The sequence below is a fragment of the Drosophila navojoa genome, chromosome 3 (genome assembly GCF_054131105.1).
Source record: "Drosophila navojoa isolate 15081-1374.11 chromosome 3, UAZ_NAV_1.0, whole genome shotgun sequence".
Taxonomy (NCBI): domain Eukaryota; kingdom Metazoa; phylum Arthropoda; class Insecta; order Diptera; family Drosophilidae; genus Drosophila; species Drosophila navojoa.
The window spans coordinates 5,518,233-5,546,230 of record NC_142891.1 but is presented as its reverse complement, the minus strand read 5'-3'; the positions used below and the strand labels follow the sequence as shown (position 1 = coordinate 5,546,230).

Sequence of the window (27,998 nt, the reverse complement as noted above, 5' to 3'; positions counted from 1 at the left end):
GCGATAGTTCACCACTAGCGTGCTCTATCGATGTTTTGCATTGCACTATCGATAAAAGGTTGCTCTACTTATTTTTTCTCTCCTCCACCAGAACCAAGCCAAAACATATTTGAGTTATTTTTCAGAAGAAAACCAAGTGACTTGTAGTTGAAACTACAAATTTGTGTGCGCGTGTTAAACTAGCTAAGTGCATTAAATAACTCCCTCAATTGTGTTAGAGAAAGACATCATATTGCTTAGGTAAGCGCGAATACCAATTACAAATTGGTCAATAGCTCATCGGCGTTTTCGCGACGCCCGGCACAGACACACACACATGCACAGTCAACATAAGCATGTACACGTACGTACACGCACACGCACGTATAAGGTTTTTGTAAATGTGTGAGTGTTGCTCGTGCTTAGAAAAGAAAATTTTTTTATCGGTTGCAAAAGGCGCAAATTGTGCGAGTGAAGAACGCAACGCTTTAAATTAAAATGCTTATAATTTCCAGAAACGTTTGGCGTTGTCCGCAGCAGCGACTGCTACAATTTGGGAAATCATCAGCAGTCTATAGCAGCTCAAAATCGACCCAAAAAGAAACTAACTTAAGTAGTTCCAACAGCAACGGTAGCGATCCGGCAGCAACAGCCCCAATAGCGGCAGAAGTTTATAGTCACGTAAGTCTGGCGCATCGATTAGCACAAGGCACAAGTCTCATGGCTTCGTATATTTCTTTCTATAGATCATGAGCGGTCGGTATAGAGGAGGCGGAGGAGGTGGACGTTATGGTGGTGGCGGTGGCTATGGTGGGGGTGGCGGAGGCGGTGGCTACAACGACTTTGATAACTATCGTGGCGGAGGCGGTTGTGGAGGAGGCGGCTATAATGACAATTTCGGCCCTGGTCCAAATCCCTTCAACAGTAAGTAAATTATTTCAATAAGAAACTATAAATTGCAACAACATTCAAGTTCTGCACAGTCGACAAAAATGTCAACAACGATATTGTTATCGGCTAAGGCGATAACCGAGAATTATATAAATAACATGTCATATGGCTGAAGTGAATTATAATTGAGCTTTTAAAGCATACAGAAATGGAAATTCAAATATTCTTATATTTGACTTCTAAATATTTTTATGAATTTATAATTTTTTTTTTAATTTTTCGAGATATAGCAGATAGGCTTTAGAGGAAAGCTAAGCATCCATATAGGTTGAATATAATATATAATAATATATGAGAAAGAGTTTTGAGCCAAAGCAATTAAAATATATCAAATGTTTTTATTTTCTCAGTGGGTCCCAATATCTCAGGCAACGATCTGATGCAGTTAATGAGCGCCATGGCCAGTAATTTTAGCATGAACTCACAGCCACCACAGCCAATGCGTCAGAGTTGTGGAGAGTTGAGGAATCATCACTGCGGCATGTTTGTGGAGCTCTCCGGGCGACTGTTTAAAAAGCGTGTGAATCGTTTTGCTGAGCTGCGCGATCGTAATGGTGGCGCTTGTCAGCTGGTTGTGCTGGAGGACAAACATCCACGAGTGGCACGACGCATGAACAACATGCCAGAGAACACAACGCTCACAATTGTGGGTCAGGTGATGCGAAGACCACATAATTCGTGTAACCAGACAATGCCCACAGGTGAAATCGAAGTGGAGGTGCAGGACATACTCAGCATACATTTTCCGGCTAGCGGCACGAAACGCGCCGGCGACAAACGCACCTACAGCACCATGGCACAGCAACAGAGCAGTCTGGGCATCACCAGCACAGAGTATAAAATTGCCAGTGAGTAGATGAATTGATAGGTCAATCATTATTTATTATAACTCTAGAACTCTTCTTGCAGAGAATGAGAATATCTTGAAATACTTTGAGAATCGTGATCTCACCTGTAATGATCTGCGCCGAGATGATGTTGGCAAAACCGTCACCTTAGTGGGCTGGATACCATCAACAAAAAACAACAAGTTCTTGCAACTAAAGGATGGCTACGGACAAACTCAGCTGATGATCGAAGATCAATCTGTGAGTATCCATGAACTTTAGTAGATAATGAATATATGAAAGTTAACTCTATTATGCAATATATATTGTATATTAAATTTTCCAGAAAATATAACAATTTGAGATAGTCTTATAAGTAAATCACATATTTATATAAATTATATGCATAATTTAAACTTTCAATTTCATTATGCAGCTAATGGACACCTTTATGTCCACACCAGAACAAACTGTGTTGCAAATTGTTGGAAAAGTACTCGGAAGGCCGAAGGCAAACATAAATTTGGTAATTGTATAAAACAATTCAAAAGTCGCAATATAAATTAATATGATTTGATTTTATCTGTAGAAATATGATACGGGCGAAGTGGAAGTTAGTGTGACCAGTGTAAAAGTCTTAAATCCCGATGATCCCTACGAGGGCCCCATTAAGGTTAAAGAAAAAGTACAGAAGATGTCCATTGATGATCTCGAGGCCGAGGAGGCCTCATCCGCTGCTCGCAACGCAATCAGCGCCAATAATGGTGATGGCGATGTGGATGGCGGTGAAACGAGCGCACCGAGCACAGTTCAGGCTTGTGTTGAGCAGCAGCGCCAGAAGGTGGCGGACACCAACAAATTTGCAGATCGTACGCACAACTGTGGCGAACTGACTTCGAATGATATCAACGAAAAGGTCGTCATTTGCGGCTGGCTGGAATTTCAACGTATGAACAAGTTTTTCATACTGCGTGATGCTTATGGCCAAACGCAGGTACTAATCTTGGCCAAGACAAAGGGGCTGGAGGAGTATGCTGAAACCGGTGTGCCCATTGAGTCGATTGTGCGCGTCGAGGGCACCGTTATTCCGCGTCCAGCAGCCACCATAAATCCAAAAATGACCACAGGACATGTTGAAATCGAGGCCGACAAAATCGACGTACTAAACGCGGCCAAAAAGAATCTCCCCTTCGAGATACGTAAATTTAATCGCGCCGGCGAACGCTTACGTCTCACGCATCGCTACTTGGACTTGCGTTTTAATGATATGCAGCATAATTTGCGCTTACGTTCGGCGGTTATAATGCGCATGCGCGAGTATTTGATTAACTATTTGGGTTTTGTGGAAGTGGAGACGCCAACGTTATTCCGCCGCACGCCCGGCGGTGCCCAGGAATTTGTGGTGCCCACACGCAAGGCGGGTCACTTTTATTCGCTGGTGCAGAGCCCCCAGCAGTTCAAGCAGATGCTGATGTCTGGCGGCATCGATCGCTACTTCCAGGTGGCGCGCTGTTATCGCGATGAGGCCACTCGACCCGATCGTCAGCCGGAGTTCACACAGCTTGATATTGAGTTGTCGTTCACTAGTCGCGATGATATAATGCAACTGATTGAGGAAACGTTGCGCTACTCGTGGCCCAAGCACTTGCCCAAGCTACAAACGCCATTCAGACGCATCACCTACGAAGAGGCCATGGAGAAATATGGCACCGACAAGCCGGACACACGATTCTGTTTCCTGCTTAACAACGTCTCGGACATTATCGAGAAGAGTGAGAACTTCAAGGGCAAATATAATGACTTTAGCGCCTATGCCATTGTGGTGCGCGCCAGCGAAGCCTTCTGGAATGGAGCTGCACGCAAGCACTACGAGAGCCTGAGCAAGGCCTTCTCGGGCACGCTGTTCGTGCGCAAATTTAACTTTGCCAAGGACGTGCAGGAGAGGCTCACAAAGCTGCTGGGCACCGAGGTGGCCACTGAGGTTATTGAGAAATTCGATTTGGAGGAGAACGATTTACTTTTCCTGTGTATTGGACCCAAAGAGGAGACGGTTAGTAAATGATTACTATTATTTTCATACAATGCTTAACTTCATCCTTCTCCACAGCGTAATCTTCTGGGTCGCATTCGAGTAGACTACCACGATTTCCTTGTAGAGAATGTAAAAACCAAGAAACCCAACGAATATCGCTTCCTCTGGGTTGTTGACTTTCCACTGTTTGAGCGCAACCCCGTTACAAATCAGCTGGAGAGTGTGCATCATCCGTTCACGGCGCCGCTTGTTGAGGATCTGGATAAGTTCGCCACCAGCTGTGACAATTTGGAATCCATACGCTCTGAGGCATATGATTTGGTCCTCAATGGCCAGGAAGTGGGCGGTGGCTCTATGCGCATTCACGATCGTGATATGCAGCAGTTCATTTTGGAGCAAGTTCTGAAAATACCCCACGATCATCTGGCGCACTTGCTCAGCGCTCTGGAGTCTGGTTGTCCGCCACATGGTGGCATTGCACTGGGCCTTGATCGTCTTATAGCAATATTGTGTCGTGCACGTTCGATACGCGATGTGATTGCATTCCCCAAGTCACTCAATGGTCGGGATCCGCTCTCTAATGCACCTGTCCCCATTTCAGAGGAGGATATGAAACTCTATCACATCAACATACAGGAGACTGAAGCCGAAGATGACAGCACAGGCAACAACGACGCAGCGAACTCACAGGAGGACGATGATCCAGATGCAGTGCGTGCCCCACCGTCGCCCATGTCGGGCACCAGCGACACGGAGCACACCTCGATGGATGTTGATGTTAAAAACGAGCTCGCTGACGAATCGCCAGCGAAAGAGCCAGTGCCAGAATCCACAAGCACAAACGCTAAACCTGATGAGGCAACATCGCCAGCAGCAGAGTTGTTGGAACCAGCCATAAAAACGGAAGATGTTAGCGAAGCACCCGCCGTTGCCGAAACGTCAGAGCCGACAGCAGATGCGTCATCAGCTACACCAGCGCCGCGTGCCAAACGCGTGGTCAAAAAGAAAGTGTAGGCCGCATCGGATCGCAGGCGACAAGGGCAGCAGCGGAATTAGAGATACGGCTTAGCATTTTATTAGTAAGCTCAAATAATAAATCAAGTAGTGGCGTTGCAGGATGCCACCAAACACCAATCAAGATGTCACCGTTCGATTGTCAGACGTAGGGCGGCGGTACCGCAACAAATTGTATTGTAAATGCCAAATGGGCTCCACTCAGTGTCTACTGGCTTAGTTACCCCATCTATTATCCACTCTCATTGCGGACGCAGCTCACGCGCACGCCCACCAACATTCGTAAGTCCATTACTAATTATATATATATATATATATGGCGATTTATTACAATTTACAATATAATTATGTACGAACTGCTATTGTATTGCGATTTGTTTAAAAATACAATAAATCAAATAATAAGATATATGTATTTACTAATAATTATATGTAGTAGGGGTAGCTACAACATTAAATTTTTAGTTTTTACTTTACTTGACTTTGACTACTTACACCTAGGGGAATATATTATTTGATCAAATTAATATTACTATTTTAAGTTCAGTTATATTATCATTAATTGGAATGTTATTTGCATGAGAGAGTCTTTCAGATGCTCTATGGTTAATGGGGCAAGGGAAGGGAGCTAAGCATTTGTGGTGTATGGTTAGTGCACGTTCGGCGTGCTGAATATATCATTGTCTATGTAGCCATAGGTAAGATTACGTCTGTAATCCCACCAGTTTAGCGGGCTCCTCAGCTGACGATCATCCGGCGGCTCTGAAAAATCGCCCGAGCCCACATCCTGCTCCTCGATGGAGTCATCGCTCTCGCTTTCCGTAATTTGCGGTGGACTGTAGCTGGTCCAGTGCTCATACAGATCGTGCGTATCTGGTGTGCTTGGCAGATTATTGAAATTATAGGCCAGCTTGCCGAACGGATCGATGTGCTGCAGCAGCGGATCCACACTCTGCATTGGTATGCGTTGCGGCAGCGGAGGTGTGCGTGGCCGCTTGACGCCAAGCGTGGGCAGATCCGTCCACTTGCCCAGCGCATAGGGCGAGGTGTCGTTGGTGTCTATCAGAAACATGCCGCGCGTGCCGGGACGCACATTGTCACCGGCCTCCAGCAGATAGTTCGTGGGCGGACACATGCCCAGCAGGTAGGAGATGTAGCTACTGCAGGCCCAGCCCCAGAAGCCCTTGGGCGAGCGTATGGACTCCAGGTAATATGCATTGGCGCGCTGATGGCTGCAGGCAAAGGAATCTAGAACAAACATTCATGAGTCAATTAAATTCGTCAATCTTCCCTTTTAGATTTGCACCCACTCATCCACTGTGGTCCCGAGCATCCCGGTTGCGAAATGCCGCCATTCATATAGAAATCAGCATGTCCGCAACGCTCCAGCTTGCCCTGCACCAGGGCATTCGTGTGTATCACGTCCACAAATGCCGCATCGCTGGGATCCAACTTGTCATTGAGGCCGGCTGTAATGAACAGTGGCATCGCAGGATCCAGTCCTGTGATACGCGGCAGCTGAAACGATTTCAAATTGCGCGCTATATAGTTGGGCACCTGGGCGCCCAGCGAGAAGCCAATGATGTGTATATCCGTATTGTTCATCTCCACCAGACGCTCGATCAGCTGCGCCGTACAGGCGCCCGTCTGCCGCGTATTGTGCACGGCGCTTATGTAGCAAGGGCTCGGCGCCAGAACACTCCAGTCCACATAGATTATGTTGTAATTGCCTTTGGCTAGGTATTCTATAAGGGATTTAATGGGAGTTTAGGTAATTGGATAAATAAATCTTAAGCTGCATGATGCATTCTAAGTACTACATCGTTTGTATATTGATATATAGAGCTATATGGAACTATAGAGCAATATATATATATCTATCTTCAATGCCCTTCTATGGCATCACATACTCACCATCTCGCATTTGTTGCAACGGACTCAGGAACATATCGGAGTTGTAGCCATGTATGAGTATTTTGGTGGGATTTCTTGGATTGAAGTTGGAATTGGTGAGATTGGATAGCTCTGCGGACTCGTCAACGTGCAGATTCTGACGATCCATGACATTTTGTCGCGTGTAAATATAGTATTTGACATCAGGATCGGGACAGCTGCGTCCAATGGCCCATTTACAGGGTCCGATAGTGATGTCTCGATTGGCAACGGGTTTGGCTGTCACATTATCCAATTGTGGTGCAGACTGTGTAACGAAATCAAACACCGAGCCGCCCTGGCAAGTGGAGACTAGAGAGAGATTTCAATTTCGTGAGACATTAGACTTGGCTAAGACTGTTTGGTAGTTACCTGAACACAGGCAGGCTATGGCCAGCAGCCTGTAGTAGCTCATCTTGCGCGCTGTTTATATTTATTTCTCGAATTAATAATAATTAAAGCGTGGCGGCGAGCTGTGCCTGTTCCGAATATGTTGGAGAAACTGAATGCCGGCCTTCAAGCCGATGACCAATTTGGCCAATGTGCTGTCCAGCGAGTGTAAATGTGTATGTGTGTGTGTGCGTGTGTTTGTGTGTAAAGTGAGAGTTGAGCATAAAAAAAAGTGAAAACATTGAGAGTCAGAGGATTAGCTAACTGTGAATTCAAGTGCTGAGAGACCAATGCAGACCTTAAATTTATCTGCATTCACACACACATACATGTATACATATATATGCTACGTACGTGTTTGTTGTTTTAATAAGTGAGCAACGTATAAAAGTCAAGCACGTCGCACAACAACAACAGAAAAGAAGCGAACGATCGCTGAGTGCTGCTTGTCTTCTGCTTTTATAGCGCTCAAACCCTTAAGACGTATGTACATACATACATACATGGAACGTCGACTCTATGGGCTTACGGCTTTAGAGCTCAAAGATAATGCAAGTTAAATACAAATATTTTATTCCCGACCCACGTCAACATACTTAAAATTGGGCTTCTTTTTTGTTTATCCACTTGGAATCTCGGGCAACAGCTGCTAACCTAATTGGAGCACTGGGGGATTATTAGTGGTATGTGCGCGGTATACAATTGATTTATTAATTGATTTCAGTTTTCTTTTCTAGTTCTGGCCAATTTCTATCATTTCCCAATTTATTAGCGCTGCGTGTGGCTGCCAACGCCCACAGTATACATATGTATATTCTTTATGGAGTGTATATTTAGACATATATATAAACATATCTATAGATAACTATGTATATGCACAAGTCTGTATGGCTGCTGTCTATACTTTCAGGGGCACTAATAATCTTTTCGGCATGGAATGTCAAGTAGTATGGAAACTAATAGAACAAGCATTAGTGCCTAAACGAGCGACAGCTGTGACATTCTCATTCTCATTCTCTATCTCTCTCTCTTACACTCAGACAGCATCCATTAATTTATTTATAACTCAGTTTAGCAACATTGTTAAATTTATGAAGACTTTTCAAGTTTGACACGCGCTACAAGTTTAACTATATCTGGAAATATGCATAAAAATATTATTTGCAATACATATGTATATTTATTTTTCGGTTTAATACTTTTTGTTTGATTCACATTTTTTATTTACTTCATTGAGAAAGTATTTGCATTGCTCAGTAACTATGGTTATCATAGGGCCATTCCTTCTCAGCTGTAGCTTCATATATTATGCGTTTAATCTCGCGTTTTATCTCACTTTTAATTACTTCTTTCCTAATAGTAGTTTGATTATCATTCAGTTTGGTTTTCAAAAACTTTAAATATTGAGACGTCTTTAAGCCCAAAGGCAGGTTGTATTCTTCATCGGAAGCAGAGGCGGAATCCTCATCATCAGTCGATGTCTTCTCATCTTTTGAAGTCTCCTTAGCTTTCAAAGTTTCCTCAGATTTTGGAGTCTCTTCAGCTTTCACATGTTTCTCGAGCTTCAGAGTATTCTCATTTTTCGGAATTTCCTCAGTTTTCAGGGCTGCCTGAACTTTCGGAAGCTCCTCATCTTTCATCTTTTCATCGACTTTCGGGGCTTCCTCAGCTTTCGGATTATCACCATCGTTCGGTGCCATTTCAGCTTTTAAAGTCTTCTCATCTTTCGCAGGTACCTCATCTGTCAGGGCATCGCGAAGCTTCGCGATTTCCTCCCCTTTCAGGATTTCCTCGACGGTGCTGGTGTCCAGTTTCTTCATAATTGTAACGAATCTCTATTTAAAAAGATGTAAGCTGAGTAAGTAAATAGTAAGGGTTCGATTTAAAACAAAAACTAAATTGATACATTTTAATTACTGAAAATAACTTTGCATTATATCCTTGATAGTTGTGATGGATGTTACAATAAAAACACCTCTAGTGGACACTTGGTCGCTACCAATTCACAATGTTTTCACAACTTCTGTTAATATAACCAAAAAATGGAAAAACAAATCCTTACATATATTCGAAATCTCTGGCTTTAATTGCAGGAAAACCCTTTCATTATATCAGGCGGACATTGAAGCAATTGAATCTATTAATATCGTTGTTAAACTAAGTAAGACTCCTTCAAGCAACGGCAGACGAGAGCACGTGACGTGCGGCTCTTTTGGGCATTCTAGGTTATGTACACCCACTGCGCAGAAGTCCACCTGCGCACGTTTTTTACCAAATCCAAGATAAAATGGTTAATTCAAATATTTTTGGCCTGCTCTAATTGAACTTTATATGTTAAACTACCTTCTCACTGAACATGATTAGTTAAAGTGTGGATAGAATAGTATAATTACCAAATTGGATGCGGAGCTTGTTGAACGTTGTAGGAGTTGAGCGGAAATGGTTGTACCTCACCTCAAATTGAAAATGAGAAAATCCTATCGATGTAAACTTGACAGTGAAAAGTCTTAGGTCAGTCACTAGCTTTTAAATGTATCGAGGCAGGCAGACAGATGGGCAGGTCTAGATCAATTGGGCTGTTAATGTCGATTACAGGAGTATACAGTGCATACATAATGTACTCGCACAGCAGTAAATTCGTTTATTAAATGCATAAATGAGACTTGTTTAATTTGTATATAGTCTAACATGATATAAGTTCTATAAGTTAATTTTATTAAACATAATATATGCATGCATACATACAAATGTATGTATATACTTGAAATGTTTCTATTATTGTTAGCTGTAATGGCTGTTGAGTAATGTTATATAACATATGCTATTTGTATCAGAGTTGTTGATGTTATTTGTTTGCAGTAAATAGATATTGAAAATATTAAAATGTATACTTAGAGACATATATCGTATCTTTCTGCCTTTCATTTACATTTTAATTAATATTTAAATATTTTTAGTTCGAAATTTTTCGGTCTAAAACTAATCAATTTCGAAGTCCATCTCAAACAGCAGGCAATAGTTCGATAAACATTTTTGAAATTCGAGCCGTGTAACGCCGGTTAATACCTAGCAATGAGTAATAGATTGTTGACATTCTCTGCGTCTAATTCGCTAGAGCGGAAATCTATAAGGTCAAGGCGTTAGACGCCTGGGGCATGCACTGCTATCATTTTGCTTGGTGTACGTCACACTGTGCTCCACATCTAGTTGGGGGCTTATCAGCTGTTGCTCGGCTGCCTGCCTCCGGCTTCGATGCCGAGACGTAGTACTAGCGCGCTGAGGCTGGCGAGCGGATGAGCGAAATGCGCTGGCAATGGCAGCTGGCGATCCTGCTGATGGCCTCGAGTCTGGCACATGGCGAAGGCACGACAGGGACAGCAGCAGCAGCAGCAGCAGCAGCAACTGAGGAGCAGGAGGACGAGGCGGCCAGGTTTTTCACTCGCCTGTACAAGCGAAATCTGCAGCAGCTGGTGGCACTGAGGAATGGGAGCGCAGAGCCGTGCGATGATTTCTATGCACATGCGTGCGGCAACTTTGGGCAGCTGGAGCAAGCGCCGGATCCAGATGATGCACTGCCGCCGTTTTTGTACAACATGCAGGATCGCATGCAGTTCTTTGAGCGGCACTATGAAAAGTTTGAAACGCTGCCGGGCAAGCTGCTGGCTGAGCTGTACGGCGAGTGCAAGATGCGAGGGCGGCAGCACGCCCACCTCGAGCACATGCTGGAGCAAGTGCCGTTTCTAGCTGCCCACCAGGAGGCGCTCACCGGCTGGCCCTTCCTGCGCCACCAATGGCAGCGCCGGCAGCTGGACGAGCAGCTCAACTGGATACAGCTGGCCGCGCAGCTGGCGGCGCACGGTCTGCCCACGCTGCTGCACATTTACTTTGCCGAGCAGGCCATCTATGTGGCGCCTATAGCGGAGCTGCCCTGTCCCAGCCAGCGGCAGTTCCAGGCGAGCATGTCGGACGTGCTGGCAGGCCGTCATGCCCAGGTGGGGCACATTGTGGCGCACGAGATGCGCATGCTGTGCCGCGGCATGCGCGGTGAGCTGCCCCTGGCCACCAGCTTGACCGAGGGCAAGCGAGGACGGCAGAGCACGCCGGCGCCGGCGCCGGGACAGGAGCAGCTGGAGCTGGATGACAATACCATGGACTATATGCAAACGTTCTTTGGCCTGCTGAACTTTACGGCACAAGAGCTGGTAACGGCTCGCAAGCTGCCCCTGGATGTGGCACAGATCACGCGGGCGTGGGGCGTGCTGCGCCAGACGGAGCCGCGCATCGTCTACAACTATGTGCTGTGGCAGGCGCAACAGCGCTTGGCCTACGGGGACTGCTACGAGCTGGCCACGGAGTTCGAGCGGCTGCTGCACGCCGAGTACTGGCAGTGGCACGTGCTGGCGCCACAGCTGACGCGCGACGTGGCCTTGGCCATGTACCAGCTGCACACGACGCGCTTCCAGAAGCGCCGGCGCTCCACGCTGGGCAGCCGAGACTGGTACGGGCATCTGTGGCCGGCGTCTGTGGAGCGCCGCGAGCTGCAGGTGGCGCGGCTGCTGCAGGCGCATGCGCAGCACTATCTGAACATCAGCGCGCTGACGTCGTGGTATGGCCAGGTGCACTTCCGGCCGTATCACTTCTACGGCAATCTGCTGCAGCTGCGGCGCGCTCAGCTGCGGCACAGCTTCCAGTCGGCCTATGTGGATGCGGAGGATGTGCAGCAGTCCGCCTACTTCCTGCGCCACTTTCTGCACTTTGTGCTGCTGTCGCTGCATCGACCCATGTATCACTACTACGCCACCCAGGGCCTGGAGCTGTGGCGCGACTCTGGCCTCCTGCAGGACACCGATGGCTACTACACGGCTCTCGACTGCCTGGAGCGACAGACGCAGCAGCTCTACGACGCTCAGCTGGCGGCCATCTATCGCCCCTTGAGTGCGCATGAGGTGGCCGATGTCTTTCACTTCCATCGCTCGTTTCAGGCCGCTCTGCGGGATTATCACTTCTGGCTGCAGGGCGAGCGATTCGTCTTTGCCGAACAGTTTGTGCTGCAGTACTTCGGCCTGGACGAACATCGCGTACTCTTCTATGCGGTGGCGCAGCAGCTGTGCAACCGCCAGGACGAGATCTTTGCGGCCCAGCTCAATCGGGGCTACATGAATCTGCCAGAGTTTCAGGCTGCCTTCAAGTGTGGGCCGGAGGCACAGATGAATCCGCCGGCTAAATGCATGATCAACCGATGTGAATAGCCAATTGGAATAGAGATTCTCCGAGGAGAGTTTATGATATTTAAGATATGTACAGAATACCCGTGTACAATTAATGATTTAATAATAATAATAATAATTAAGATTAAAGAGCAGTTTCTACAATGAAAAATGTTTTTCTTGAAGAACTTTATTTCACCCATTTAATTGTATATTATATATTTTAGATATATGTAAATGTACTAAATATAAATTTCATTTATTTATTTCCTAAAATATTTTTCTATTTAATTTTTTTCTTAATATTTAAATTGATTTTGATTTTAGGCTATTAATATCTTTAAGCAGAAAATTTCTTTCACATTTAATTGGCATAAAACAATTGTTTACAAAAATTCTAAATATGTACATTTTAAATGAGCTGCAAGCAGAATACGTAAAAAATGTATAACATAATAAAAAATAAATAAAATCCATAAAATAATACTATAAATAGCTTTTAAATTTCGTATTTCAGTACTTTCAACACATTGTTTTTTTTTTTTTACACTTTCCTTTCATTCCATTCTTGACTGCATGTCAGGTCGAATGTTTTCAAAATTTCGTGATCATTGAACCTAAAATATTTCCAAACATTTTTCAGTAATTGTTTCAGTCATTATGCAGATGATTTAGACCATAATTTCTAATAATATATTTCTTTGTATTGTTGTTTTTCTAGAGTTCACTTCAAGCATTTGCGCAGTGCATTTTCAAATTGAGTTAATGACAACTGTCAGGCACTCAATATTGGTATGGAAACATGTCCCAAATTATACGTCAAATTGTTGTTTACGAAAGTGTGGGCAGAGTCTAAACAATATACTATATAAACTGTAGTATATAAGCCATATACTATATACACAGCTCTGCGTATTTATTAGCATTTCGTCTTAGGTTTTCTGAATCCGCACAGCTCAAGTGCAGAATTTATGCTCTAGCTCAAGGCATGTGAATTTTAATGATATTTAAAAACGTCATCTTGAGTTTTGTTGTGCCTTGGAAAGAACCTCATTTTGGCTAGGTTCCTTTGCACCTGAAAAGCTGAAACAAAAGACTTGTGAATGGAAAGATTCGCAAGTGTTGATATGAAACAAACATGTTTGTTCAGTGTATATAGTATATAAATTATTTTTAATGCAGAACAGAATTGTTCTACCCATTTCCATTATTTCTTTTTTCTTTAAATTTTTTTTTTTTTTTTTTTCAAAACATTTTTGTTGCGTTTTTTAGCGGTTGCGGCTGCTCGCAAACTGTCAAAGCGGCTAAGAAAATTTATTTTATTTATTTTCGATGTGAATTTTCGCTTTAACTTTAAGCATGCTCCAAGCAACATTTTCTATTGGCATCTCACTTTGGCCAATGTGTTTTTTGGAATCGAAAGCGAGGCAAAGCAAGCAGACTTTTTTTTCCCACCACTATATAGTTATATATACATATATACACAGATATGTATTTTCATTTTCCACTTGTCAGTTGACAGCGCAACGTTTTTCTCTTGAGTGTCGTTCTTTTCCCATATATCCAACATCTAACTGTGAGTGTGTCTGTGTTTAGGTGTGCGTGCGTGTGTGTGTGTTCTTTTTTATTTTATAGATACTTTCACGCCAATGTTTTTGAATTTTTGCTATATTTTGCGCAACTCAGCGAGCAAGTGCGTGAATCGATTTTAGTTGGGCCAAAGCCTCGCTGCAGTTAATAGCACAAATAGTCCGCAAAACTAAAAGGTTTCCCTTTTAGAAAAAATTAAAATTTTAAAATTCATATACCCGCATAAGAATCCAGGTAACCCCAGGGGCAGCGTTGGCATTATCTTGTGTCGAGTGAAATCGCTTTGCGTAATCCCAATCGAATTTAAGTGTGCCGTGCTAATAAATTTATCGAGAAATATTTGGAACTGTTCCAATCTATAAAGCTGGAATTATTATTATGCCAACAATTTTTTGTATATATGTACTACAGACAGACATTTTGATTGCTCTATCAGCAGTACAACAACAACAACAACAACTAAAAAAACAGATTTAAATAGAAATTAATGCAGAACATCAAATAAATATATATTATAATATATTTCTAGTATACGCGTCTGTTTGGAGAATGTCGGCAGTTTAAAAAACATTTCATATGATTTCTTGTATTCGCAATAAAAAGAAATAAAATAATAAAATGAAAAATAAAACACGCTGTATAATTCAAAAACAAAATGATATGTGTTTTTAGAAAATTAATGGACACCTTTTGAGTGCGGAGAGCTCATAATATATTACTAAATATTCACGCACGAGCTAATATTATTATTGCCTGACCTTTGCGAGGTTGTCTGAGCAGAGATAAAACCATCCAATTGGAATCTAATATGATACCTTAATAATTTATTAATTGCCTGTATTTTCCAACATTTATTTATAGCGCTTGAATTAAAATGAGTGAGGCCACGAATCTGTTCACCACCTTTGGCATTTTGGCCATTTTACTGTTCTTCCTTTGGATCATCTATGCAGTGTTGTAAATAACACTGACTCCAGGCTGGGGCATAGAGCAAAGGTGAGTGTGTGCATTGTTATAAGATTAAGTAATTAAATGTGAGTCCGAATTCGGGGATGGTTTAACGTTTAGTATAAATATATGTATATCTTTTAAATTATACATTACATTACATACATACATACATTATACTCGTTCACAGAGTAAAAATGGGTATATTGATTTGGTGTAATTTAGGGTTTGGCATAAATGTAAAAAACTAAGAGGATTGAAGAAATAAATGTATATGTATGTATATGTTCAGACATATACTTATATGTCTATGCAACGATATTTATATTTGGGTAAAGTATTAAGGACTATATGTATAGTACATGTCCAGGAACACTAAAGGAAACCAGACTAAAAGTTTTGCCAGCTAGAAACATGATGTAGAGTATAGCTGAAGGTTAAATCTGAAAGTTCGAGGGATGATCGATGCCCAAAAGCGCAGACTTATTCCATGACAAATTGTTCTCTCTATTAACATAAACACAATGTTCTAGAAAAATGTCTAAAGAAACTTTCTAGTTGTAAACAATATAAAATTGTAAACAATCACTTGTATATATAGAAAGAGAAATTTTAATATAAAATTCTTCGTTTAAGAAAACGAATTTAATGAATTTTCAAAGCTATAAAGATTCTCGAGATTCGGTAATTTTGTCTCAACATGCATTCAGTAAATTATTCCAAACACTAAATTAAAAAGGCACCTTTATAATGTGTATGCACATAGCAATCGAGAAATTCAATTAGCAGCAAATGTAGGGCAGAGTCGGGGCTACGTGCCTTGAAATGTTTTGGACATGTTTCAAAAAGGCCAAACAAACATGTGGCAAAAGAAATTTGAAAACGTATTTAGCGGGCCAAAGGAAAATAAATGCAAATTGCGATTTAGACTACAGCTGCCTGGAAGGTAAAGTAGCACGTCGGCCGACCTTATAGAAGCAATCACTGAATAACAAAGAAATAAATAAATTTCCCAAGCAATTTGCCAATGCCTCAAATGAATGATGGCCGCATTGAAGGGTAGAGAAAGAGAGAAACTGGGAGAACTATGGAGAAGTTGCTGCAGACAGAAAGCTGTCAAGAGCTATAGCTACAGCTGTAGCGCCCACACGCATCCACATGGAATCTAAACACACTTATATATAATATTGCGTATACGTGTGGTGGTCCACACATATAGAGACGATGTGTGCCGCATCAAAATATGCGCAACAACTGGACACCAATACGTGTGGCCGGCTACCATATATATATATAGCCGAAATATATTTATTTATATATATACATATATATAGTCACATATATAGATATTTATATACATATATAAACCATAATTCCAATGAGCTGGCTGCTGACTGCGGGCCGCTGTCCGACTTTGATTCTAGATAAAAATTGTGGAGAAATATTTTTTGGTGCGTTTCTCAGTTATTTCGTGCCATTTGCTACGAACGGTCTGCCGATTCCTGCAACTACCCAAACTGTGTGTAATCATATAGAGTGCATTGATATAACAGACCTCAAACAATATTCATAGCTGTGCTCCACAATTGACTAATTGGTTAATTATAATTTTATTTCTCTATTAAAAATAAAATCCAGCAAACAACAACAACAACAACAACAGCAACAATAACAAAATGAATGAAGCCAGAAGTTTGTTTACCACCTTCTTAATCCTGGCCTTCTTGCTCTTCTTGCTCTATGCCTTCTACGAAGCCGCCTTCTAAATTAATTATGATTCGAATCTACTAGTTCAAGGATATATGCTTACATGTTGAATTTTGAATTCCAACAACAACATTTTCAAATATGATACAAATAAAAAACAAATTTACTTACCGACTAGGATTAAGTCGCTAGCATTTAATGGATTTCTATTAGTACCCTAAGTCAGGTAAGTCACAGCCAAAATAAGAATCATCATAATACAAAAAAAAAAAAAAAAATCAAATTATTGCCATCGATCGCAAATCAAAAAGTATTTTCCTATTTATAATGAGCAGTTCTCTGACACTAATTATTTAAATTAGCAAAAATGAAAAGCTGAAGACACACATACTATAGCTCAGCATAGATATAGATAGCAATAGCTATATTTCATGATTATGCTTGGTTTCTATTTTTTGGCAACGCTTTCCAAAGTTGCGACAAAAAAAAGAAAAAATAGAAAAATTATTTTCCAAAAAGTTTTCAATTTTTTTTAGCGACATGCCTGACTAGAGATCTAACCTACCCTGCGTTTTATATATATAAAACACATGTATATATAATTTGTTTATGTATGTGTACATGTGTATAAAATAGCTTTTGAATTATTATTGCAGCGTGTGAGATTTGTCAAATGAATTCGACGTGATATTTTGAGCGTTGATCATATTTTGATTTCCTTTAGATTTCTTTTTTTTCTGAGCATTTCTGAAAATTTGCGAAAATGCATAAAAGAAAATTTATTTATTTCTTTAACAAGTTTTGTTTTTTTTTCTGCAATAAAAATTGAAAATAGAAAAAGAATTTGCATAAATAAAATTTTATTTTAGCAGAATGTATTTAATCTGAAGAATTCTACTTTTTTAATCTCAGCTAAAAATAACATTTTTTTTTAAAACACATTTGCTGTGGCCATTGTTTATGTGTTTTACCCACTTGAATGCGAAGAAAAGCCATTATAGTATATATTTAAAACAACAAATTGAATTTCAATATTGGCTGCCAAAACTTAACATTTTCCCTTTTCAAATAAATTATTTTGGAGGGCGGGCAATAATTATCTCATTGCAAACTAAATATATACTTTGCAAACTAAATATATTTTACTGAGCCAGCCAGCTGCCCATGCTAGTTGGCATGCTTGTAACAAATGTATTCTTATTGGACTCTGATTTCCCGTAGATGACGTCAAAGCTGCAGGCCATAAGAGCAGCTGCCCGGTTCCATTTGGGGGCTCTGCGATTGCCAGAGGAAATGTGTGTTCCGGTGAGTTCGATTTGATTTGAGTACACACACACATATGCAAATAGTATAACATATTTATATTTATCTATGTATATATTGCAGTCATTCGTGCAATCCAATTGGAACGTTTGGGACACTCACAACTTTTATAGCCTGCTAGGCCTTGGCGTCATCTGCTCTAATCATAAATATTAACAGGCAACAATTTTGTTTCTCAATGGAATTTATTCAATTAATTATTAATTGACCATAATGTACAGTATAAGTGTGTATAACAACAACAACAACAACAACAGCAGCAGCAACACGAACAAGCAACAAGCAACAACAACCAGCTCATGGCGCACATAGGAAAATTACGAATTTCATTGTTTAACACTTTGCACATAATATGTAAGATCTTTATTTAATTCGATTTGCATTTTTTCGTAAATAACAACAAGACCAACAGCTGCACAAGCAACAAAATGCAACAACAACAACAAAAATAACAACCAGAAGCAGGAATAAAATAACAAAACGCAAAAAAAAGAAGAGATTTTATTCTGTCTTTCAAATAATAAATAAAGGGAAAAATTAATGTAATGTAAGCGAAGTAAGTATATTTCATTTATTAGTTTTATCTGAAGCATTGCTGGCAATTAGAGTTACAAGATTAGTTAGTTTCGGTTGAGTTATGAAGCGAAGTTCATGGAACTAAGTTTTCACATCAGTGAAATGAATTTTGGCAATCTTATGTATCATAATGAGTATCATAACTTTGACTGCCTGAATTAAATTACTCAACCAAAGACGTTTTTTTACGTTTGAAGACAAATTACTTTGCAGCTTTATGAGACATTTGTTATTAAGTTTAAGATTGTTATGGAAAAAATGCCATTTACGTTAAGACGCTGCTCTGAATCATTGAGAGATATCCGAATTGCGAAAGGATCTTGGGCTGCATTAATAAAATATCGGAATGATACAAGAATTCAGTTCGTGTGCCTGAATCGTAAATCTGAAAGCTATATATCTAGCACTATTCAAAATACCCTTAAAAATGAGGTCAATTTATCGATTATTATCGATACAAATTAAAATTGCTAGATCAACTCAGCTCGTCATCCCGATCTATAAATGTACCTATATGTACATACATATATATTTTATGAGATCTGCCACGCCATCATGGATTCATAAATTTAATATATGGTTTGATTATTTAATTTTATAATTATTAAAATTGTGAAGTAAATAAATTCAAGCATTCAAAATCCAAAAAGTAAAAATGCATTTAAAATAAAAGCAATAAAATGATTTAAGGTATATGTGATCAGTTTTTGGGTGCCGGAAGCTATATGTAATTTCCGTTTATGCCTTTGATTACTTTTACAGCGCACACCTTTGATGGCCTCACCTGTTCGCCTCACTGATTACGCTTTCGTTTCAGACTAATTGACAAATGGCATGAATGTTTCATTAGTCTTGGCAGCCATCATAGGCTTCTCATATGAGAAGTAGTTGCCATTGGCTATGGACGAAGAGACTTTCAATTTAGCTATTTGTAAAGCAAAGTAAAGATCTGTAAAAGTTTCGTCTATACAGCTGATAAAATTTGGATAAAAAGATGTAAATATTTGAAATGCTGAAAGTTCGGATTGTTAATAACAGGTATTTCATATATTTTTATGATACTTTTTTCCTTATATTTATCGTAGTATAATATTTTTACATTGCTTGATTTGATATCTCGCAGGCCTACTTTAAATTACATTTTTCTTTCATCCGCACTCGAATCTTATTGCACCCTTCTAATTGCTCAGTTTGAGGCTTGTAAATAACATTGAAAAGCTTTACAGGTGTCCAAGCCCCAGTAATTACAGCGCCCTTTGGGCCATCCATCAAATGCTTTAGAGGTTAGCTGCCTCTGCCGTACTGCCTCAGTCGAAAAGTTGCATGGTAATGTCAGCTTGCATAATTGGGGGCACTGTCCACTGCAACTGAGAGAGGCCGTCACGAGTTCCATTTGACGTTCATTTGCATGCGGATGCATGTACAATAATTCCAATTTGGGTTTAAGCCAAATTCAAACAACGTTAGGCCTCAAGAATGCCAACTCGATGCAATGAAGCATGGCTCTCACATGGCTCTTCCGCCCGCTGGTCAAGACCGGTTCCACGACTCCTCTCTCTCTCTCTCTCTTACTGCAGAAATTATGCAATCGGCTGGCGAAAAATTGCTGAATTTTTATCCGGTTTTTTTTTACGAAAAATGTTTACAGTTTATATAATTTGGTTAATGTTAAAACTAGGCCTCAATATTTACAAGACTCTTAGAATGTACGTTTTATGTGCGTTTGCTGCAATTGGCTCGCAGCATGTCATCTAAGTCAACTTCTTTTGGCTCAAGCCCTCGAGGCGCAGTCGCCGCGTCAACTTGTGGCCAATGAGCATGCGCAGATGCTGCGGCACCATCTTCATGAAGAAGTACTGCAAATGGGAGATGCATTAATCAAAGTTAAATAGATAATTAATAAATTGCCTCACCTGCAGTCCGTGCGTCCAGAAGCCCGTTGTCATGCTGGTCTTGCCCAGCGTGAACACGGCGGAGCGTGCAAAGCTACGGGCATTGGGTATCAGGAAGCCGCCGCGCATCACCGAATTCGAATACTCATTCATTTTGGTAATGACAAACATGGGCATGACCAGCTGAACGGTGACATTGTACTCGGCCAGCTCCTGCTCCAGGGCCTGGGTGAAGTAGCTGACGTACTTCTTGCTGGCCGCATAGACGGCCATGTTGGGCATCGGCTGCAGTTCCGAGCCGGAGCCAATGTTGACGATGGCGCCTCGGCGTGCCGCCTTCATTTGCGGCGCGATCTTGCGGGTCAGCATGGTGACGGCGCCAATGTTGATGGTCAATATGTCCCAGATGGTGTCCTCCGGCACCAGATCCAGTGTCTCCGGATAGTCATACATTCTGCCCACATTGTTCACTGCAATGGATTCGGAGTGAGTTATCACAGGGTTAAGGCCAGAGATGCCTATCGGCCAGCGGAACCTTGCCTGCTCTTTTGGCAAGGTTGTCTCGACCAAAAATGTAAATTGCTGAAGCGCGTCAAAGCGTTTATGCGTTCGCCAAACCAAATTCGACACAGAAATTATTTAGATGTACTTGAAAATGTTTGAAAAACTGGCCCTACCACGGCGAGCCAAAGAGTCATCATAATTGCACGCCATTACGAGTAGCTCTGCTCAGCTTACTACTTTTGTCAATGGCATTGACAACAACAACAACAAAGCCCGAAACATTAATTGCTAGTGTCACTCGTCATGCGGTTACAAACGGCTACTGTTAGCCAACAATGAGTTGGCTACAATCTCGCTCGAGAGTTGGGCGGCTGCCTCAGAGAGGTTGTTGATGTTTCGCGACTGAAATTCGATTGAAGTTTGAAGTGCATTGAGTGAGCTTAGCCTGTTCAAGTGCTTCATTTAGAGTTTAAGCTTTGAGCAAATTAATCAACTAAAATTTGTTTAATTTTCCTAATGATCAACGAGATGTAGGAATTATAGGAAGAGAAGACAATGAATGTGGGTAAAACCTTGATATTCTAAATAATTCCACGTTTAAATGAATTTTTGTTTTAGGTTTCAGAAACATAAAATGTATGCAAATATAATATTAATAATATATAAGAAACGAAACCTCACGCTATACATCCGAGGTATAATTGGTGAGAAATTTTTCGTTCAAAGTAAGATTCTGTAAATATTTACTCTGCGAATTCCTGATTGCTTAAGCTCTCTCAAAATAAAGAACCTGCTTTAATATAATGACATATTAAATCTAGATTTTAGTAAAATAAATACTCTTGATTCTTATTATTCAGCAAATGAAAAATTTCTCGAATCTGTCTTAACTCTTGTCTTTGTTCCCTCTAGCATTTCATCATATATCTGCTGTGCCTTTGAATTTGTCAACCTAGCCACGCGCATTTTCTCGCAGTGCACTCCACTTACCTAGTATACCGACTGGTATGCCCGCCAATTCCTTTTCGATTTGCTCGTAGGCCTCACGTCCCTTGGCAAAATCAACAGCAATCCATTTGGTTTTCACCTTGTGTTCGCTCTCTGTAAAAGTTGTTTCGCGAGTCAGCATCAGCTCAGTTATATGCAGAATATGTTTGTTCACTCACCAATCTCGTTGGTTACCGCGATGAGCTTCTCCTTGGTGCGTGAGATGAGCACCAGATTGAGACCTTGGCGCGCCAATTCCCTGGCATATTCCTTACCGATGCCGTCTGTAGCACCGGTTATCACTAAAAAGAGAAAGGAAGGTATTTTAATTATTCTCGGAATGGAGGAATACTCAAGAGACTTAAGCAATTAGTCCATGGTTTTATTTTTCTCAAAATTCATCTTCTCTTTGCTATGAAACCGTTTCAACAGGTTTCGCGAAGATGATGAAATGAATGAATGTGTGAATGAATGAATGTATGAATATATAAATATATGCATGTATAAATGTAGACATATGTATATGAATGTATGAGTTTATTAATGTATAAATATATGAATGTTTCAATCAATGCAAGCTTTCATGTTTGGAATATAAATCATTTGAAACTAAGCAATGATATTATTTCATCATATTATTTGATTTGTGTGCAAACATTGTTAGATTTGCATGCAACACATTCAGTTACATTTAGGCAATAGACTACAGTTAGCTGCATCACACACCCTTGCTAATTATCTAAATAATCAGTTTATTTATTTGGGCGTATTTGTTATACCAGTTAGTGGCCATTATCTAGCCCAAAGCAAATACACATATGACTGCCACAAAAATTGGCATAAACACTGAAATACAACACATCGCTTGCTGCTGATGTTTGCGATCAGTTGATGTTGCTGTTGCAATGAGTCAATGCAACTGTTGCCGCTGTGCGACTGCGCAACTGACCAACAGGCGGCAATTGCTGGCACCGTTAAAATACAAGTTGTTGTAGTTACTGCTGCTGCTGCTGCTGGTGCTGGCGATGTTGTTTTTTAGCTGTTGGCCACATTTGTTGCCAAATATTTGTGCAGCGGAAATATTGACAGCGAATGGCAGCTGCAACGGGTCGTGTGTTTTGGCTCCAGCTGAATGAATAGCTCAACAAATGTGCACAGACTCTTAAAAAGTTTGTTTAATATTCGCCAGCTGTACTCGAAATTGGGGAAAAACTATCAAGTAAAACTCATTGTAGTCAAGGTCAAAAACACTTGAGAATATTCCGAAAATAATATTTATTAAACGTGGGTAACAATTAGAAAGTGAATAAGCGAAAAAAAAGCTACTTTGCCTTCATGAGTTAAATATTGTATTTGTATCAAGGGAAATATAAGAAAACTTTTATACTTGCTGTAAAATTGAAAATAAAATTTTAATATATTTTTGATTATTTTAAATGCGCTGTTTCTATCAAATTTTGATCAGCATAGAATTAAGATATTAATATATTAACCATGCCAATGGAAGTAATTAATCCAATTATTATTCTTCATATACACGGTATATAAAATTTTTTTGGTATACCCAAGATGTTATATCATGTTATTTATATAAGTATGCAAATTGAATAATTAATTGTATATTATCTGTATCTTGCAGTCAAATCTTAATAAATCCGGTTTTGATTTCGCTTTTACTGTGCGAGTTGAATGACTTCGATTTGCTCCATAAACAACTCGTAAATAAATATAGAGCAAGTGAACGCCAAAACAGCTGTTCGATGGGCCAGCCTTATCAATGAAATCGAGATATTCCTAGTCTTATCTAACGAATAGTTCTCATGAATGGTTTGATAGGTAATTGTTGTTTCATGCTGACTTGGCTAAGTGTATGAATCTAGGAAATAATTTGTAGAAATAATATAGCATAGATGATCACGAAAAAAATTCTATTAAGCTGCCCTTGGGCATGCAATTTACATTATTTTGTAAGCTTGCAAATTTCTATGTAATTGTCAATAATAATGTAAGAAAAATACAATAATGTAATGTGCATTATACTTGATTATCTTCGTTATTATATGATTATTATTGAAAATGCTTTCAGTGAACTGAAGTAATGGATTTTGAGGGAAAGGATATTTGAGATCTTTCAGAAATGTAAAAACTTCATCTCTTACTTTCCTACATGATATAGTAATATTCTATAATTTATTTAGATATTTATTATTTATATTATGTGTCACACACACATAGACAAAATTAGAAAGAGAGAGGAAGAGAGAGAGAGTGGAATAGAGACAATCTATTAAACGAAACTTACCCGCCCATTTGCCAAACTTATCCAGCAATGTTTGAGGCAACTGTGGCTGAAAGTACGGCTCCAGCAGCGCCTTGATAATGCTGATCAAAGACCTGAAGTTGTCGTAGAGATAGGCGGCAATGGCCAAAGTGCCGACCAGGTAAATGGCCACGGAAACGAGCTGCCAAATGAACGCCATGCGTAGCAGTGTATAAATGCTTAATTCCAGTGCCGGCTGCATAATGAATATTGTTGTTTCAGTATAAAGTCTATATAGTGTACACGATATTCACACAAATACATATGTATATACAAATAAATTTGATAAGCGACAGCTGATAGCTGTCGGCAAGGCTTCAGTTCAGTTCAGTTCGGTTCACTAATCAGCATGATGGGCACATATACTATATGGGAAATAAACGCGCACAGTTTTCAATTGGGAATTCATTGAATTTCAATTAAAACTAATTTTTGTGTTTATAGTTGTAATTTTCAGTGTCTGCACGGCTTGAGCTGCGGCCACAAGTAGCGAGTCTGAGCGTCGATCACGCACTAAAAACCGAAACCGAAACTGAAACCGAAACCGAAATCAAAACTGAGCTCGAGCTGCAGGCCGCGCAGAGCTCACGACCACAACAAATCGTATGTATGTATGTGTACAGCAATATATACACATACATATATATATTTATATATAGTTTTATTCGGGCTTTACAAGCTGCAATTGTCTCCTAAGTCATGAGCACGAACAACAGACTGCAGATACACAGAGAGATACAAAACCCAGACGAGACGTCTTGCAGCTCTTTCGGCTTCTTTTTCGGCTTTTTTTTAAGCTTCATTACTTCATAAACAGCAAGAGTTTATGTTTTGCTCGCGGTGCGAAGATTACAAAATCTGGCAAATTATGAGACGTTTAATTATCGCCGAGCTATTGTAGTAGAGATTTTGGACAGTCTCCACGCTGCAGGCAAAAGTGTGATTGTTAAATTGGTTCACATTTCGGAAAGCTCTCAAGTGCATAATTGGGCTACTCACACTTGGACGCCGAGTCGGACTATGTATATATGTATCTAGTAGTAGTACTGTAGTGCTACCAACAACTAATTGCTATCAATTAAGTGAAAGATGCATAAATTGTTTTTTACACGACATGAACTGAACTTGGAGCCTTTGCTAATGATAACAAATTTCCGTTGTCAAAGTGCTCCGACATGATAAACGATTTAAGTAAATAATATATTAAAACTGTGACTGAAGAAAAAAAAACTCTTTTTTTTTTTTATTATACAACAATTATATGAAATAAAAGAAAAACTAAACATATTTTTTTTTTTAAATTCTTTTAATAACTAAGAGAACCATGCTATTGAAAATCTAATTACTTTGATATCAAGTCATAAAACGATTTCTATGAGCTGACGTATTTCAAACCTTTTCCATACAAAATAAACAAACATGCTAAATAAACATAATAATTGAAAAGTATTTTGATTGCACTTAGCTTGCGTGAGTGAAAATATTTATTGATTGAAAAACCTAACTGAATGACTTTATGGAAAAGGTGTCGAGAAAATAGTAAATAACGAAATAGATATAGCAAAAATTGTTTGGGCGCATGCCTGTTTGACTAGAAAAACTATTTATAAATACACAATTTCTAAACAATCCAATTTTATACACATAGAAAACTATAAACAACATCAATGAATTACCTGCGCAGTCCGAAAAACTAATTCCTGTGTCTGTTCGCGTGAAAAGACTAAAAAGAACTCGCAGTAAAATATTTGTACATTCAAGAAAATTTATTGATTTTGACAATGAAAACAAAAAACAACTGTTCTTAGAGCTTTTTAATTTGTGAACAACTTTGTACGTCATTGCCAAGACAACTAGCTAAGACACAAACCATATTCATTTCTCGAGCAGTCCAGAAGTATGCAATGCTCCTATTTCTTATCAGCAACTCTTTTGAAGAATATCTGAGCCAAATTTAAACGCAATCTCCATGGGAAGGCCGTCATTGCGGCATTCTGGACATGATGCCAGAAATAACCAGGAGTTTCGTCCACACCATCCCGTAGCTGGGCCACAGCACTGCGTGCATACTGCTCCGCCGTGGGTATGAAGAGGCCACCGCTCATAATGCGCTTCGAGTAGCTGTTGATCTTGGTGACCACAAAGTTGGGCGACAGCAACTGCACATGGATGCCAAGGGGCGCGGCCTCCCACTGCAGCGCCAGCGTAAAGCTGCGCACGAATGCCTTTGAGGCCGCATAAAGCGCCGCATAGGGCACCGGCTGCAGTTCCGTGCCGGAGCTGACGTTGACAATGGCGCCCTGCTTCTTCTCGGAGCGCAGGCGCTGGAGGAAGTAGCGGGATAGCTGGGCTGCTGCTAACACATTTGTATCGATGAGCTGCTGGATTTGATCCTTGCTCACGCGGCCGACGCCACCAGGGAAGCCTATGCCCACATTGTTAACTATGCAGGATGCGAGGATGAGCTCAGATCAAGATTACTGAATGAGTATAGTTACTGAGTATGGTTACGGGCAAATCCTTCAGCTCCTGCTCAATGTGATCATAGACGGCTGAGCCTTTCGTGAAGTCAGCGATGACAATCTTCACCTGCACATTGCACTCCGTAGCTGAGAGAGTTTAAAAAAGAATATTTATACACCAATTTCATGTGACACACATTCCATTCTCTCTTCACGCACTTATTTCCTTGGCCACCGCCTTCAGTTTCTCCTCGTTCCTGGCTATCAGCACCACATTGATGCCATTCCTCGCCAGCTCCATGGCATAGGCCTTGCCAATGCCATCGCTGCTGCCCGTGATTGCCGCCCAGCTGCCGAAGCGCTCCTTGATGCTCAGCCTGTGGCTCGCATCGCCAAGCAGGCGCAACTTCAGCAAGCGATAGGGCGTCCTCAGCTGCTCGTACAGATAAGCGGCGAGTGCATATACCCCCACGCTGATAAGAAACGTCGATAGGCTGATGAACATTCTGCTTGAATTTCAATTGAATTCCCGTGCCTAGCAGCGCTCGACCCAACAACGGACTGTGTACAACGGCGTCGCACCACGACTGACATCGATCTGATATGTGATTCGTGTGTTTATAATATAAACTCGCCGATTAAAGGTTCTTGCTCGGCATACAAATTCGTGCATTAAAAGGCGAATAGTCAAAGCAGACCTGAGAAGTGCGACAAGTACTACATTAGGAATTCCAACACTCTGACCGATTTGGCGACTTTGTTTATTGCTATATCTGTCCATACGGCGAACAGTTATAATAATTATAGTTTGGCAGTAAAATGTTTTGTTTTGAAAAACACATTTGATTGCCAATTGCTGTGCCTCCTCGATTGCTTATTAATTGTTATCGCATTGCGGTGCGTTTCAGGTTGGGTGCATCGCTCGATTTATTAGCATGTTGCCCATGCACTTCCAAGGTCATTTCTCTGTGGATATACTGGGCAGCGGGTATTGCATAATATCACTACCCTATTGATAGCTTGCTTCACTTTTGTTGTATCGATAGTGAAATATGGTTATCTTATCAGCTTAGAACTGCCAGAATAATTTGTTTGAAATCTAGTATTAACAAGTAAGAGTGCTTTAGAAGTGGTTAGATCAACTCAGCTCGTCGCCCTGATCAAAAATATAAATACTTTATGGGGTCTGCAAAGACACTAACTGCCTCGGTAGAATGCGATTTCCCATTTATAAAAAACGTATTTTATGCTTTGTTATCTTTTGTAAAATTCTAATTATATTATGTCCATGTCTGTATGTTTATCTCTTTATGTTTGTATAAAAATTCTGTTGGGGTGTTTTCACAGTCTATGCAAA

The 27,998-nt window shown here is 40.5% G+C and overlaps 6 protein-coding genes and 1 long non-coding RNA gene across 20 annotated transcripts; 3 read left to right on the top strand and 4 right to left on the bottom strand.

Moving 5' to 3' along the window:
* Window positions 1-49: 49 nt before the first annotated feature.
* AspRS-m (aspartyl-tRNA synthetase, mitochondrial) lies at window positions 50-5,210 on the top strand. Of its 2 annotated transcripts, XM_089257828.1 has the most exons (8): window positions 50-240; window positions 495-660; window positions 726-903; window positions 1,281-1,778; window positions 1,840-2,018; window positions 2,194-2,283; window positions 2,347-3,807; window positions 3,865-5,210. In XM_089257828.1, exons 3-8 carry the CDS (start codon window positions 729-731, stop codon window positions 4,801-4,803), a joined length of 3,342 nt encoding a protein of 1,113 aa, XP_089113954.1. In that variant the 5' UTR covers window positions 50-240; window positions 495-660; window positions 726-728; the 3' UTR covers window positions 4,804-5,210. The 2 variants fall into 2 exon arrangements, with proteins under 2 accessions (XP_089113954.1, XP_030239612.1); XM_030383752.2 differs by lacking the exon at window positions 50-240 and having other exon boundaries at window positions 463-660.
* On the bottom strand, window positions 2,773-8,125 carry LOC115562356 (pancreatic lipase-related protein 2). 2 transcript variants are annotated; one of them, XM_030383773.2, is made up of 5 exons: window positions 7,480-8,125; window positions 7,108-7,280; window positions 6,718-7,047; window positions 6,114-6,548; window positions 2,773-6,051 (listed from the first exon to the last, which is right to left on the bottom strand). In XM_030383773.2, the coding sequence occupies exons 2-5, from the start codon at window positions 7,148-7,150 to the stop codon at window positions 5,453-5,455; spliced, it is 1,407 nt and encodes a 468-aa protein (XP_030239633.1). In that variant the 5' UTR covers window positions 7,151-7,280; window positions 7,480-8,125; the 3' UTR covers window positions 2,773-5,452. The 2 variants fall into 2 exon arrangements, with proteins under 2 accessions (XP_030239633.1, XP_089113957.1); XM_089257831.1 differs by having other exon boundaries at window positions 7,108-7,249.
* Window positions 8,126-8,165: 40 nt separating this feature from the next.
* LOC149091633 (uncharacterized) lies at window positions 8,166-9,715 on the bottom strand. Its single transcript, XM_089257827.1, has 2 exons — window positions 9,519-9,715; window positions 8,166-8,960 (listed from the first exon to the last, which is right to left on the bottom strand). The coding sequence occupies exon 2, from the start codon at window positions 8,943-8,945 to the stop codon at window positions 8,379-8,381; it is 567 nt and encodes a 188-aa protein (XP_089113953.1). The 5' UTR covers window positions 8,946-8,960; window positions 9,519-9,715; the 3' UTR covers window positions 8,166-8,378.
* Window positions 9,716-10,168: 453 nt separating this feature from the next.
* Window positions 10,169-12,457, top strand: Nepl9 (Neprilysin-like 9). Its single transcript, XM_030383803.2, has one exon. The coding sequence runs from the start codon at window positions 10,419-10,421 to the stop codon at window positions 12,372-12,374; it is 1,956 nt and encodes a 651-aa protein (XP_030239663.2). The 5' UTR covers window positions 10,169-10,418; the 3' UTR covers window positions 12,375-12,457.
* A 999-nt stretch (window positions 12,458-13,456) lies between these two features.
* LOC115562367 (uncharacterized) lies at window positions 13,457-18,395 on the top strand. 10 transcript variants are annotated; one of them, XR_016196472.1, is made up of 5 exons: window positions 13,457-13,472; window positions 14,784-14,918; window positions 16,509-16,803; window positions 17,799-17,882; window positions 17,964-18,395. It is a non-coding gene; the product is annotated as an uncharacterized LOC115562367 (long non-coding RNA). The 10 variants fall into 10 exon arrangements; XR_003980139.2 differs by lacking the exon at window positions 13,457-13,472 and adding an exon at window positions 13,892-13,908; XR_016196468.1 differs by lacking the exon at window positions 13,457-13,472 and adding an exon at window positions 13,899-13,914.
* A 1,505-nt stretch (window positions 18,396-19,900) lies between these two features.
* On the bottom strand, window positions 19,901-26,021 carry LOC115562358 (inactive hydroxysteroid dehydrogenase-like protein 1). 3 transcript variants are annotated; one of them, XM_030383780.2, is made up of 6 exons: window positions 25,856-25,984; window positions 24,162-24,375; window positions 22,039-22,161; window positions 21,863-21,973; window positions 20,390-20,838; window positions 19,901-20,332 (listed from the first exon to the last, which is right to left on the bottom strand). In XM_030383780.2, exons 2-6 carry the CDS (start codon window positions 24,337-24,339, stop codon window positions 20,228-20,230), a joined length of 966 nt encoding a protein of 321 aa, XP_030239640.1. In that variant the 5' UTR covers window positions 24,340-24,375; window positions 25,856-25,984; the 3' UTR covers window positions 19,901-20,227. The 3 variants fall into 3 exon arrangements, with proteins under 3 accessions (XP_030239640.1, XP_030239639.1, XP_089113563.1); XM_030383779.2 differs by having other exon boundaries at window positions 24,162-25,104; window positions 25,856-25,930; XM_089257437.1 differs by lacking the exon at window positions 24,162-24,375 and having other exon boundaries at window positions 25,856-26,021.
* LOC108649765 (hydroxysteroid dehydrogenase-like protein 1) lies at window positions 25,925-27,259 on the bottom strand. The gene is made up of 3 exons (XM_018098800.3): window positions 26,861-27,259; window positions 26,678-26,788; window positions 25,925-26,622 (listed from the first exon to the last, which is right to left on the bottom strand). The coding sequence occupies exons 1-3, from the start codon at window positions 27,144-27,146 to the stop codon at window positions 26,090-26,092; spliced, it is 930 nt and encodes a 309-aa protein (XP_017954289.2). The 5' UTR covers window positions 27,147-27,259; the 3' UTR covers window positions 25,925-26,089.
* Window positions 27,260-27,998: the final 739 nt, after the last annotated feature.

Excerpts from the sequence above, each read along its gene's own strand:
- AspRS-m (XM_030383752.2), top strand. The coding sequence starts at position 478 with ATGCTTATAATTTCCAGAAACGTTTGGCGTTGTCCGCAGCAGCGACTG. Across the intron at positions 904-1,280 it reads TGGTCCAAATCCCTTCAACA|TGGGTCCCAATATCTCAGGC; the intron begins GTAAGTAAATTA and ends TTATTTTCTCAG. Across the intron at positions 2,284-2,346 it reads CGAAGGCAAACATAAATTTG|AAATATGATACGGGCGAAGT; the intron begins GTAATTGTATAA and ends TTTTATCTGTAG.
- LOC115562356 (XM_030383773.2), bottom strand. The coding sequence starts at position 7,150 with ATGAGCTACTACAGGCTGCTGGCCATAGCCTGCCTGTGTTCAG. Across the intron at positions 7,048-7,107 it reads CATAGCCTGCCTGTGTTCAG|TCTCCACTTGCCAGGGCGGC; the intron begins GTAACTACCAAA and ends ATCTCTCTCTAG. Across the intron at positions 6,052-6,113 it reads CTCGGGACCACAGTGGATGA|ATTCCTTTGCCTGCAGCCAT; the intron begins GTGGGTGCAAAT and ends TGTTTGTTCTAG.
- LOC149091633 (XM_089257827.1), bottom strand. The coding sequence starts at position 8,945 with ATGAAGAAACTGGACACCAGCACCGTCGAGGAAATCCTGAAAGGGGAG.
- Nepl9 (XM_030383803.2), top strand. The coding sequence starts at position 10,419 with ATGAGCGAAATGCGCTGGCAATGGCAGCTGGCGATCCTGCTGATGGCC.
- LOC115562358 (XM_030383779.2), bottom strand. The coding sequence starts at position 24,381 with ATGCAGCCGGCACTGGAATTAAGCATTTATACACTGCTACGCATGGCG. Across the intron at positions 22,162-24,161 it reads TAAGTTTGGCAAATGGGCGG|TGATAACCGGTGCTACAGAC; the intron begins GTAAGTTTCGTT and ends TTCTCTTTTTAG. Across the intron at positions 20,333-20,389 it reads TCTGGACGCACGGACTGCAG|TACTTCTTCATGAAGATGGT; the intron begins GTGAGGCAATTT and ends TCCCATTTGCAG.
- LOC108649765 (XM_018098800.3), bottom strand. The coding sequence starts at position 27,146 with ATGTTCATCAGCCTATCGACGTTTCTTATCAGCGTGGGGGTATATGCA. Across the intron at positions 26,789-26,860 it reads GGCGGTGGCCAAGGAAATAA|CTACGGAGTGCAATGTGCAG; the intron begins GTGCGTGAAGAG and ends AAACTCTCTCAG. Across the intron at positions 26,623-26,677 it reads TTTGCCCGTAACCATACTCA|TTAACAATGTGGGCATAGGC; the intron begins GTAACTATACTC and ends CATCCTGCATAG.